General features: G+C 33.2%; 1 protein-coding gene across 5 annotated transcripts in view; it reads right to left on the reverse strand.

Moving 5' to 3' along the window:
• CDK17 (cyclin dependent kinase 17) overlaps positions 1-12,555 on the reverse strand; it is a 115,599-nt gene that overhangs the window by 13,321 nt on the left and 89,723 nt on the right. For all 5 annotated transcript variants that reach the window (XM_078449582.2, XM_078449580.2, XM_078449578.2 and 2 more), the window contains 8 exons: positions 10,091-10,147; positions 8,944-9,058; positions 7,878-7,972; positions 7,576-7,638; positions 6,470-6,593; positions 1,721-1,841; positions 1,025-1,122; positions 292-397 (listed from right to left, as the gene is read on the reverse strand). In XM_078449582.2, coding sequence (XP_078305708.1) covers positions 292-397; positions 1,025-1,122; positions 1,721-1,841; positions 6,470-6,593; positions 7,576-7,638; positions 7,878-7,972; positions 8,944-9,058; positions 10,091-10,147 — 779 coding nt within the window. The remainder of the gene's footprint in view (positions 1-291; positions 398-1,024; positions 1,123-1,720; positions 1,842-6,469; positions 6,594-7,575; positions 7,639-7,877; positions 7,973-8,943; positions 9,059-10,090; positions 10,148-12,555) is intronic.

The raw sequence follows: 12,555 nt of genomic DNA on the forward strand, positions 1-12,555 counted from the left end.
AAATTCAATTAAATTAGATTCTAAAATATTTAAGAACTGTATGTATTATATGTATTTTTTCCTAAACCCATCTGTGGCTAATGCTTCAAGAGAATGGAAAGAATCATGTGGGTTTTCCACCCTTTAACATAAAGAAAAAGAGGAGTGCCTAGGTGGCTCAGTCGGTCTGGATTCTGTGTCTCCCTCTCTCTTTGCCCCTCCCCTACTCAACGCCCGGTCTCTCTCTCTCTCTCTCTCTCTCTCTCTAAAATAAACACTAAAAACAAAAGAAAAAAGAAAAAGAAAAAATACCTGGGTGCATGGTTAATGAGAGGCTGTGGTTTGTATTTTGGAAAGTTGTAGTTTTTGAACTCATCATTTGAAGAAACACCCGGCCAAGTTTCCTGAGATGGTGTTCCTGAATTTAAAAAAAAAACAGTATTTATAAATATATAAAAATGTATATATACGCAAATATATATAAATAAGGACAAATGAGAAAGTGTCTTAAAGAACACTGTATATTTAGTAGATGATTTGACTATTTCATCTGAAAGCAAAATGACAGAAACAGTAAACACATATGGACCTTTTTTTGGACTATGCAATGATGCCATAAAAATGATGCCACCTAAATGACATCTACCTACAAATATTTCCTAATAATACGCCAAAGGTCAATTTTCAGTAATATTTTTCTCTGTTCTTCCACAAAATTTTTATTGCAAAGGCAGAACTCAGTAAATGAAAAGAAGTTACCTAGAAGCCTCTATCTTTATAATTATGCTAATTATAATTCTTTTTTTATTTTAATCAGTAGTGGTTTTCTTAAGCTTTTAAGTAACCTCTACACTCATTGTGGGGCTCCAACTCCTTACCTGGATATCAAGGGTCACAAATCCTACACTGAGACAGCCAGGCACCCCAACTAATTATAATTTTTGTAACAGCTATTTGTTAGTCTCAGTACCACATTTTAAAATATGTAGTCTTATCCAGCTAGTCAATTGCAGGTAACAAATTACTGGGAAAATATTTCTATTACCTAGCAGTCGGAAAATTAAGTGCAGTTCATCTTCCACAGTTGATCCTGGAAATAGAGGTCTTCCAGAAGCCATTTCAAAGAAAATGCAACCAACACCCCTTTAAAATATATCATAAAAAAATGAGCAATCAATCCATTTACATAGTAAGAAGCACAATTATCTTTTCCTTAAGATTGCCTTTCTGGAGAATTTTGTATTAGCCTGATGGAAAACCTCCTGCACAGATTTTTTTCAGCTCCAACTGATTTGTTAACATTTATCTTATTTGTCTCAACTTCCATCTTGCTGTATCCATTGCTCCATGACCCTTAAAATGTCCAACTCTCCTCTGCACGTCCCTTGAAGAATAACACTAACAATAGCTAATAGTGATTGAATGCTTATTATGTCTTAGGTAGCAGGTAGCAGAGATAGGGAGAAACAAATGATCAGAGATGGGTTTTTTTGTTGTTGTTTTTTTATCTGAGAGACAGATAAAACCATGAGATCATGACCTGAGCCGAAATCAAAGTCAGGTGCTTAACTGACTGAGCCACCCAGGCACCCCTCATGTGTTAGAACTCTTTAATTGTTGCTTATATTGTGGCTCTTTAAAATAATATCCTCTTATAAGTCAGATATCTATCAGTATGCCCTGTACCAATGGCTATATTCTTTCAAAATTATAAATGGCAATAACATGTGCATATATTTACCACATGTCAATCTGTGTTGAGTACTCTGAGGAACCAAGAAGCACATCAGGCGGCCGGTACCACAGTGTGACGACTTCATTTGAGTAGGTCTTTGTGGGAACTGACTTGGCTCTGGCTAGCCCTTCACAGGGAAAAGAAAACAATTAAGAAATGGCTGTAACAGATTCCCCAGCCCATAGCCTCACCATGACTCCAGTCACAAGGATGTCCAAGATAGCTGCTACTCTGTAGTTTCTTGAAATTTAACAAAATCAGTTTTAAGAATTTTTCTTGAGTGTGAATAGTCTTGGGTCGGCAAATCCTTTTGTAATTAATAACAATTCCACAATCAGAGCCTATGCTTGCTTTTATGAATGTGAAGGCATCTGATAATCTGATGGGTTAATCTAAACTTAAGATACTTTTCTTCTATGAATCATGATGCCAAAATTATTTCCAAGCTGAACTCAAAATTAATGCAAAACAGGTCAATGACACAGAGATAAACAGTTTTACCTTTTAGGCTTTTGTTACTTTTTTAAACCCAAGTCCAATTTTCATTTGCTGTACCAACCTTCGTTTTCTTGGAATAAATTACACTGCTGCTGTGTACCTTAAGTTATATATAAGGACAGTTTTAAGTAAGATGGACCACGCTGCCTTTGGATATTATTAATTAATGTATTAGATTATTAACTAATGTAAATGTCATTCCTTTCCAATTTAAAGTGGAATTCACTGATTATTGAGAAACAAAGGCAAGAGTTCACAACTTTATCCCTTGAGCCACTGGCATGAGAGTTGTTTTTATTTCTCTAAGCCTCCAAATTCTAATAACTTTAAGAAGCAACTTTAAAAGATAGCTGAAGAAATATAAACTCATTCTAACATATAGTTTATTTCAAATAACTCATTTATGTATAACTTTATATATTCGATTAAAACATTAAATAAGAAAAATGGAATTCAAACAAAAGGAATTCAACACTTTAGTAAACTAGATAAAGTCACTCAAATAAAAGTAGAAATTTTAATAATTAGGCAGCACTCATACTATTTTTGTTTAGTACAACAGCTAAAGGGTGTAATTGGAACAATGTTGACACTATCTTATTTAATTACCAGTCTTATTCTACCAATCCAGCTTTGTAAAGTAAGTTCAACAAATAATTTTCCTACCAACTTTGTAATTAGCAAGATGGGGGCAACTTTCTAATTTCCCTTCCTGATATTCATAGTGGGTTATTTAGGGGCCAAGGACAGGGCTACAAGTTTGTTTATTCTATATCCTGTATGTATAGCATCAAAGCAACTGCAAGTTATAGTTTCCTCAATACCTTACTCTCCTGCTCCTGAGAGAATTCTGAACTGGGGTGCTTGTTCAAATAGTCTCCTGGTTCACAATTAGAATTTCAGTAGTGGCATGAAATGAAATCATCTCTTCCAAACCAAGTTAACTGTGATATGATATAATTATACAAGCCATTTTCTATTACTAATGAAATGTTTGTATTAGTACTTTCTACACCTGAATTTCATCCATCACAGGAAAAGGGATAGAATTTTCATAGAGATCACAAACAATTTACAAAAAAATACTCGGGGCGCCTGGGTGGCTCAGTCAGCTAAGCATCTGACTTTGGCTCAGGTCATGATGTCGCCATTCCTGAGTTCAAGCCCTGTGTCAGGCTCTGTGCTGACAGCTCAGAGCCTGGAGCCTGTTTCAGATTCTGTGTCTCCTTTTCGTTCTCTGCCCCTCCTCCACTCACACTCTGTCTCTCTCTCAAAAATAATAAACATTAAATAAATTAAAAAAACAAAAACAAAACAATACTCAAAGTTGTATGACCCTCCCTCACTTGCAGTCCTGAAGTATATTTACTGCTTGACCAACAAAAAATAAGTAACTAAAAGCAGAGACAAAATTGACTGTACTACCTCATGGAATAATCAGAATTTCTTACTGACCCGTGAAAAGATATAATTTACTTGGTCTGCTTTGTTAGAAGCAAAATTTAAAGCACTCTCCCCAAAAAGTAAGTTTTTGATGGCCTTTGTCATTTTTTTTTTTTTTTTTTTTGCATTTATAATAGCCAAGCAGGGTTTCTCTATCACTGCTATTCATTTTGGGATTAAGGAACAAGGAGCAGTAAATGCGCTTTGGCCAAAAAAAGAATGAAAGAGAGAGAAAATAACAATTATAAGGAAAGCAACAACAAAACTGTGCCCGAGACTATATAATCTATGTGAGCATATACGAATAATTTGTAATTTCTTATTTAAACACATGTGGCCTACCCATTTCCTTTTTAAGGAAGTAAAAACAAATACCAATCTACTTTCAAACAAACAACAAAGTGTTAAGTGAGTAAAAGCATAGGAATTTCCTGAACAAACTCACCACTTAGTGAATTTTTAATCTTTTGTTAACAAAGCAATACTTGAGAGACTTAAAATTGTCAAATTTAATGCAATACTCCAAAAGTAAAACTACTATCTATAATCACTTATGAAAAATGATAAATGCTAATTATGAAAACTGCACTGGCTTTTTATTACTTTTTTTTTTAATTTTTTTAATGTTTATTTATTTTTGAGAGAGAGACAGAGCACAAGCAGGGGAGGGGCAGAGAGAGAGGGACAAGGAATCTGAAGCAGACTCCAGGCTCTGAGCTGTCAGCACAGAGCCTCACATGGGGCTCGAACTCACAAACTGTGAGATCATGACCTGAGCTGAAGTCAGATGCCTAACTGAGCCACCCCTGCGCCCTTGCACTGGATTTTTAATTCTATTAGAGTACTGAAACTCTCAAAATGTAGAATATTAAAAAAAAAAAATCAAAAATCAAAAAAAGAAAGCTACTATACAAAGTTTCTCTAATATAACAAAGTTTACTTCCTAGAAGCATAAAGCGTATGTAATTTCGTTAAAACTGATTAGCTAAACAGAGAGAGATAAACAGCTATTATTTAAGCAATAATTAGTTAATAAGCAGATAAATAAGTACAAAGTCATGGTGACAGGCATATTAAAGAACCCTTTTTCAGAAGTGGCATTTAAACTCTTTAGTCTCAGGACTCTTTTTATTATAATTCAAAATTATTGAAGACCCAAAGAGCTTTTATTTATATAGATTATATTTATTGGTATTTGCCATGTTAGAAAAACTGAGAAAATTTAAAACGTATTCATTTAAAAACACCATTCATTAGATATTAAACATGAATTTTTATGAAAAAGATCTTTTTCTACAGGAAAATAAAAATTAGTACAAATGGCCTTGTTTTATATTTTTGTAGTCTATTTTAAACTTTTTAAATGTTTATTTTTGAGACAGAATGAGAGTAGGGAAGGGGCAGAGAGAGAGGGAGAGACAGAATCTAAAGCAGGCTCCAGGCTCTGAGCTGTCAGCACAGAACCTGACGCTGGCCTTGAACCCATGAGCCGTGAGATCATGACCTGAGCCGAAGTTGGATGTTTAACCAACTGAGCCACCCACGAGCCCCTGTAGTCTATTTTAAAAGACTCTTAGATGCTCACATCTGCTTTTATATTCAATCTGTTGTGATATGTTGCTTTGTTTGAAGTATATGAAGACAACCAGATCTCACACAGAAATGAAGTTGAAAAGAGGAAGAACATTTAAATAGCCTTTCTGAAAACTGCATATTCTTCGATACTGAATCAGATTTAGTTTCTTAAAGATTAGATGGTAACTGAAATCATATTAGTAAACTTCTCATACTCTTGTTACATTAAAATTCATTGGTCTGTCTTCCACTATAAGTGGATCTTTTTACCCAGGCATGATTCTATAATATCGTGTAAGTACTAGTCATCTGGAATATATTGATTCCCTAAGTTATACAGATATTCCAAATATTTACATATTTCTTTAGCATATCAAAAAATATTTCTTAATGTCACCACTGATCTCATCAGCAATAAAGACTTTAAGTATCAGAAAAATATCAAGCTCAATGTGGCAGGTCCAAATTTCCAACATCTAATTTTTGCTTTAAAACTCAAACCTTCCCATTGGCAAGAAATACGATAGGCTCACTTCATTTCAAAGAAAACACCTGCCAAATATATAAGTCTGAGCGCCCATACTTTGTCAGTCATTTTTCTCAAGTAAAAATGGTGTTCCTTGAAAAAAAGGGTTAGTTCAGTTTGCATTCAAATAGTCACACAAGCACTATTCCTTGAGATACAGTATTTCCACATACAACAAACATGTTTTATGTATACTTCTCATTTCATCACATAAAATACTACAAAGACATGTAAAGTTGGAGATTTAATAAAGTTAATCAATTTTACTGCTTCATCAAACACCTTTTTATACAGAATTGACACTTTTCTCCTACAAGCGTATACTGGTGAAGAACACAATGACTAGTAAGTACAATCAGGTGCCACTGCCTTGATTTAAACGAAGGCATTAGCAGCTCTACTCCTTACTGCTTTTAGATTATCACTGCAAATACTGACACAGTGGAAAAGGCAAGTAACAATATGATTTTGATGACGGATACTTTTGGAGATGCCCTGGAAGGGTCTCAGGATGGGTCCACACCTGAGAACCCAGGCCTTTTAGCATTCGTGAACATAACTCACCCACCTAAGTTTTGTCAAATATCTTATTCCGTGGGCTACAGAGAAAATTTCCAAACTCACATAAAAGCAATCACATAGTGTCAACAGTTGTTCTTATAAATTTAACCACCTAGATAGAACTATTTATAAATATCTCATATATTCCATACCAAAATCTGCTAGCTTTAATTCTCCTTTTTCATTAATGAGTAGGTTCTGTGGTTTCAAGTCTCGGTGCAATACCTTTCTTCTGTGGCAATATGCCAAACCACGTAGAATTTGGTACAAAAACAGCTACAGAAACAAATAAACAGAAATTAGTCTTACAAATAATAAGATATACTTTGGTAAGCATGCTATGGTAAACAAAAAACAGGCTTAGAATAGTCAAAGAAAAAAAACGCATCCTTAAGTACAAAGCCTTTCCTTATGTAGTTTTCTGAATTTTATAATTTATTATTCTATTTGAAGCATCTATTTTCCAGTCTGACAATTTCTATGAAAATAAATATTAAAAATAAAGTGGAATGAAGCTTTGTCCCCATAGTAATTGTCCATGTTATAGAAAATGATTTAAAATAAAAAATATATATAAAATATATCCTCATAAGCTTACAGGCCTACTAAGCCTTATTGGTTGATTATGATATTCTGGCAAAACAACTAACCAACCTCTACCCATCCACCAAAAATACCTGATCTGGGACAGTGTCTTTAAAATAAGGCAATGGAATTGGTGGTTGTATAAAAATTCTGAGGTGTCAGAGAGAATGGTGCTGCATAGCCCTGGCAAATTACGTGCTATAAAAATAACCTAAACCAGCTTCTATCACCCACCCTCTGGGTACTTTACTTTCTGCACCTCCTACTCAGCCTTCAAAATCTGCTATGATTCAGAAAAGGGAATTAGCACAGTAGAGCTCTGAATGATTGTCTGAAAAAAGCAATTCCTAGATTTTGGTGGAAAAAAGGATGTGGAACACAGAAAGTCTTCAGTTCTCTGGAGTTGACAAAGAAGAGTCTCAAGTTCAGAGGATCTAAGAATATACCCTTGGTTTACTTGTAGGTAGAAAACACAGCATTAGAACATCAAGAATAAGTCAATGCAGGAGGGGAAAAACAGCCCAAAGAAATTCCAAGCAGCAGTCTCCACACACTACATATTTATGTTTTGAAAACTCTAAAATTATGATTTCTATATATTCCTGTTACTTTCTATGTTTGGAAAATCGAAGGGCTATTTAAACAAAACTTAAAATGACACACTAAAGCCTACCTTTACATTGTGCATACTCATGATGTTTCCACAGTCATCCATGTACTGTTTTAGATCTTTATCCTAAAAAAATATAGTGCTTTACTATGTGACACATACTTCCCAGAAGGCATGAATGATTTACTTAATAGTATTTAATTTTTAAAAGTGTTTTTTTTTTTGAGTAAAGATATTGAATGTACAACACATAATTTAATTAAATACTGATAATTAAACAATAATGCCCTGGAGCTGTTAAAACACTCAATTTCCTATGTTTTATTACAGCAAAAGTAAATACTGAATTTTTGTTAAATGCTTACCAGATATTCAAATACCAGAGTCAAAGATTTATCTGTGTGAACAATGTCATGTAAGGTTACTATATTTGCATGTTTTAGATCCTTTAATAGTGAAACTGGAAAACAGAAAAGAAAGTCAATTATTCAGTCTGCAGTAGCCAGACTATAAAAACCTGAAGTATAAACACGTGAACTGATTGAGTTTAAGATTCTCTTAAGTGTAAAACAATAATTTACCAAGAGGACCTGTAGTACAAATTTTAATAGAACTCCGTTTTTTCTTTTCTTTTATGGTTTTGAGTGTGATATTTTTAATATTTAAAATTGTCCTCCATATTACAATAATATTCTCCATAACTGTTTTTTTCTCAAATACTAACTTACTGAGACTTCTAAGATCTAGATATAGTTGAAGGTACCAGTTGTTTTCCTTCCAAATTGCTAATCGGTTTCCTCAAGCCATTTTCTGGATTATTTTTTTAAAGATACAGAACTTTTTTTACTTTTTTTTCTTTGAATGTTTATTTATTGAGAGAGAGAGAGCGTGAGAGCAAGACCATGCACACGAGCAGGGGAGGGGCAGAGAGAATCCCAAGCAGGCTCCATGCTGTCAGTGCAGAGCCCAACGCAGGGTTCGACCTCACAAACCATGAGATCGTGACCCGAGCTGAAACCAAGAGTTGGAAGCTTAACCGACCCACCCAGGCCCCCCTAGATAATTAACCTTTTTTAAAAAAATGGTATCATACTATTTACATTCGGTATATACTAATTTATAGTTGCTTTTTCCCTTAGATAATATAAAACATTTCCCAATGTCAAATATTTACCTATGACCATAATTTTTAATGACTTCACAGTATTTCACTATAAGCTATACAATAATATAATTATGTTAAATAATTTGCCTTTATTAAATATCAGCTTTTTTAAGGTCTAAATATATCTCCCAGTCATCTACTATTTCTATATCTGAGCTCTTTTTACTTATAAAAAATGAACTCTTAGTATTCAGCTTTGGTTTTAAACCTATATAAATTCTATGTAAACTCCCTTATACATTTTGTTCACAAAGATCAAATTTTACCTTCTCTTATAGCTGTGCAGGGTGCACCTTCTTCATGTTCCAACCGGATCTCTTTTAACGCCACCAAATTCTCTGTCAATTTACTTCTTCCTTTATATACTGTTGCATATGTACCCTATAAAATATATTTTGGAAAGACATCAAAATATCATAAGAGTCTATCTATAGAATCTATACAATAAAGAGACCTAATTAAATTCCTAATTTGTAAGCGTATGTTAAAGTCCATTTTGTAGGGAAAACTCTACAATGATTAGTATTGGTTGTTTTTTTATAGCTAAGAGGACTTTCACTACTATCTGCAGAGCCTCCGTATTCTTATAACCCTATGGAGTGCCTCAAAATATGAGAACATACAGAGAATATTTAATTTACTTTTTGTACTTTGTATAGATTAACAACTGGATCAGTAGCTTCAGAATCCAAGGCACTCTATGTGTAATGGTATGTGGACTGGAGGCAATTAACAGCATATTAACTGAAAACTGAAAATGTACTAACACATTGTTAAATTAGAAAAATTTTATTGGTTCTCAGACTTACCAGAATTTTTATACATTCACTCTCCCTTAAAGAACAAATATATTCTACGGATTTCTTCTATCATAGCCCTCAAACTCTCTTAAGGCTTCCTGATTAGCTAATTCCATTATTTCTGGCTTGCCCTTTCTCACCCTGGGAGGAAGACCACTTCAAACTTAGTCAACACTAGTACCAAATTCAAGAAAATCAAAGTCTTATTAGCCCCAAATTTCCTTAACCTTCAATGACATGTGTCTTCATCTTTAGAGATAATATTTTGATTCTTCGCAGGTCTGAACTCCTGCAATTTTCCCACATCACAGTACAGACAGCAGACTGCTAACAAATAGATGCCTATTTTGTTACCAAGAGAGCACAACATCTTATGCTGCAATAAAAAATTACAAGCTATAAAAAATACTCATTTCCTTTCAAACTGATGGCATAATTTCAAGAATGGAAGGTTTTTTTCCTTCTAACATTCTGTTGCCTTTTCGGTACAACATATAATCTTTTAGACATCGGTGCTTACATCTTTTTTTTCAAGGTTGGTAAAAACTGTGGACTAATTGTGGAGTTTAGATAATGAACATGTCTTATATTTTTGAGATAAGTATGTACTTACCTCTCCAAGTTTTTCCAATTTGATATAGGTTTCCATTTTTCCAAACCCAATTTCTGACTGAAAGCAAACAATTATAAATTTAGTATTCCTGAAATTTCAATTCATTTCTTCCTAAGTATCTTTTTTAAATGTTATTCTTTTTTTTGAGGTGCACTTTATTTTTATTTCTATTTTTTAAGGTAAGCTCCACACCTAACATGGGGCTTCAACTCATGACCCCAAGATCAAGAGTCACATGCTCTACCACTGAAACAACCAGGCGCCCCCTTCCTCAATTTCTGAAACTTTCCTTCTTTAAAGAGTGTCTTAAAATAGAAAAATCTGACTATAAGTAAATTGTTGAACATCTGTCAAGTTTTAAAATATACCCGATGTTGGAATATTCAAAGGTTCAAAAACATCAAAGTTCACAATTAAAACTGCCAAACCATCTTTTTAAATAGATGGTTAACATTCTGCTGTGAAAAGTTTTGTTTTATTTTAAGACCCTGAGATTTTAAGATACCACAGGCATTTTAAGATACTAAGATTTTTATAAAAGACAACTACATGATTTTTTTTAAACAAAATTGCAAAGTAAGTAATTTTCTGACACATTTTCATTCATCAATCTTCAAGTTCCCTAGGAAGGCCTGCAAACAACAAAATTCTATTTGTTTCAGGTTTTCTAACCAAATGTAATGAAAAAGGCAAACTGCAAGTCACACTCCGTCATAGATCAGGAAACTAATCCAGAAGCAGTAAGTCTAAATCTGACACCCTGCACTCCATCAAAAGTCTTTAAAAGTGAGTTCTTTTAAACCATTGCTTTTAAACCCTGAACTTGTTTGCCTCACTTTTGTACGGAGTCAATAAATGAGGTAGAATGGAATACACCCAAATATGTAAAGGAAACTAAATATTTAAAAACTAAAAACAAAACAAAACAAAAGATTTAAGAAAAAAGGAAAAATATACAGAGATGAAAACTTAGGGATTGACAGAGCAAAAACAGAAAAAGTTAACAAGAGAGAATAAAAATTTTCTTAAAATTGCTTTCTAGTACCCCTTCTAGTTAGTGAAAAAGGCAATAATCTAAAGGTTTGCTTCTCACCTAGAATGGTGTTAATGCCCTTAAATGAGTAGCCAGTGAAAGGAAGTATTTAGTCCAATTCTGGAGGTTCAAATATGCAATTTCTCCAGAGGTGCTGAATAAAGCAAAAATGATACTTGATGGTCTGACTTAACCTCACTTACCATTCTGAACAGTAGGGGTAAACTGCCCAAAGCTGAACGGCCAAAAATAGCAAGAGGTCCCTCAAAGAGATTTTTATCTTTTTAAAAAATTTTATTGTTTTTAAAACAATAAACATTAACACTGTTTTTGTCCTTTTGTTATGATTTATATAAAGTTAAAAGACTAGAAAAACTTTATGTCCAAAGTACTTAATTCAATTTTGCTAAACTAATTAAAACTTTGGTCACAGGTGGTATTAATGGATGACTGCAAAACTTCTTTTTGCACTCTTTAAGACTTTTTATGTGGTATTTTCAAAAAATGTTATTTAAAAAATGAGATTCTGGAACCATCATACACCATCCATGCCTGTATTGTCTTGCATATGACTCAGAGATATTAAGTCCTTGCTTCCTATTACCAATAACTTGCAGAATAAAACAGTAAAACTGTAACACTTTCTGAATACAAATACAGTTTTTAGCTTTAATAGGGAGAATGTGGCAAAGAGCCCACTACCTGGTACATGTGAACCTGATCCTGAATACTCTTTTAGCATATGTTATGTTTTATTTATAGCCTATTTAAGATATGATCTTAACACCTCTGAAAAAATGCTAACTGCCAGCGTCACATAAACTATGGTGGAATGTATTTATTTTCTTACACCTATCTCTAGAATTCATTAAACTCACAAATAGGAACTACTGCACTTTTGCCATGAATTTTAAGTCTTGTGTCATATCTTTAATGAAGGGGAAAAAACCATATTGATGATAAATGGAAAACAGCAAAAACAAAACAATGAATGTCTCTGAGAAAAATAAAAATACCATCTATAATAATGAGAACCACAAAGAAAAATATGACTGCAAGACAGAAACTTTTTCTTATTAGGAGTTGGGAAATTTTTTTATTCATTCTTTTATATTAAAATACTAGCATTCTCTAAAAACATCAGATATACTTTGGTCCAATGGTCCAGTGGCTATGACAAAAATGTGGACATTTGCTTTAAAAAGTATATAAGTGGACTACAAATTCAAGACTATAAAAATGAAAATGTTACTGAGATTATTACATCCTATAAAGTATATAAGAAATAAACTAAGAGATGATCAAATATTAATAAAAGCAAAGTCATTTGTCAGAGAATGACATTCAGTGAGATCATTAACATATGCTGAAAGTCTACTTTTTAAAAAGGAGGTAAATACTAGACTATAATTATGCTATGAAGTTGAATTTA

The sequence above is a fragment of the Panthera onca genome, chromosome B4 (genome assembly GCF_046562875.1).
Source record: "Panthera onca isolate mPanOnc1 chromosome B4, mPanOnc1 haplotype 2, whole genome shotgun sequence".
Classification (NCBI taxonomy): domain Eukaryota; kingdom Metazoa; phylum Chordata; class Mammalia; order Carnivora; family Felidae; genus Panthera; species Panthera onca.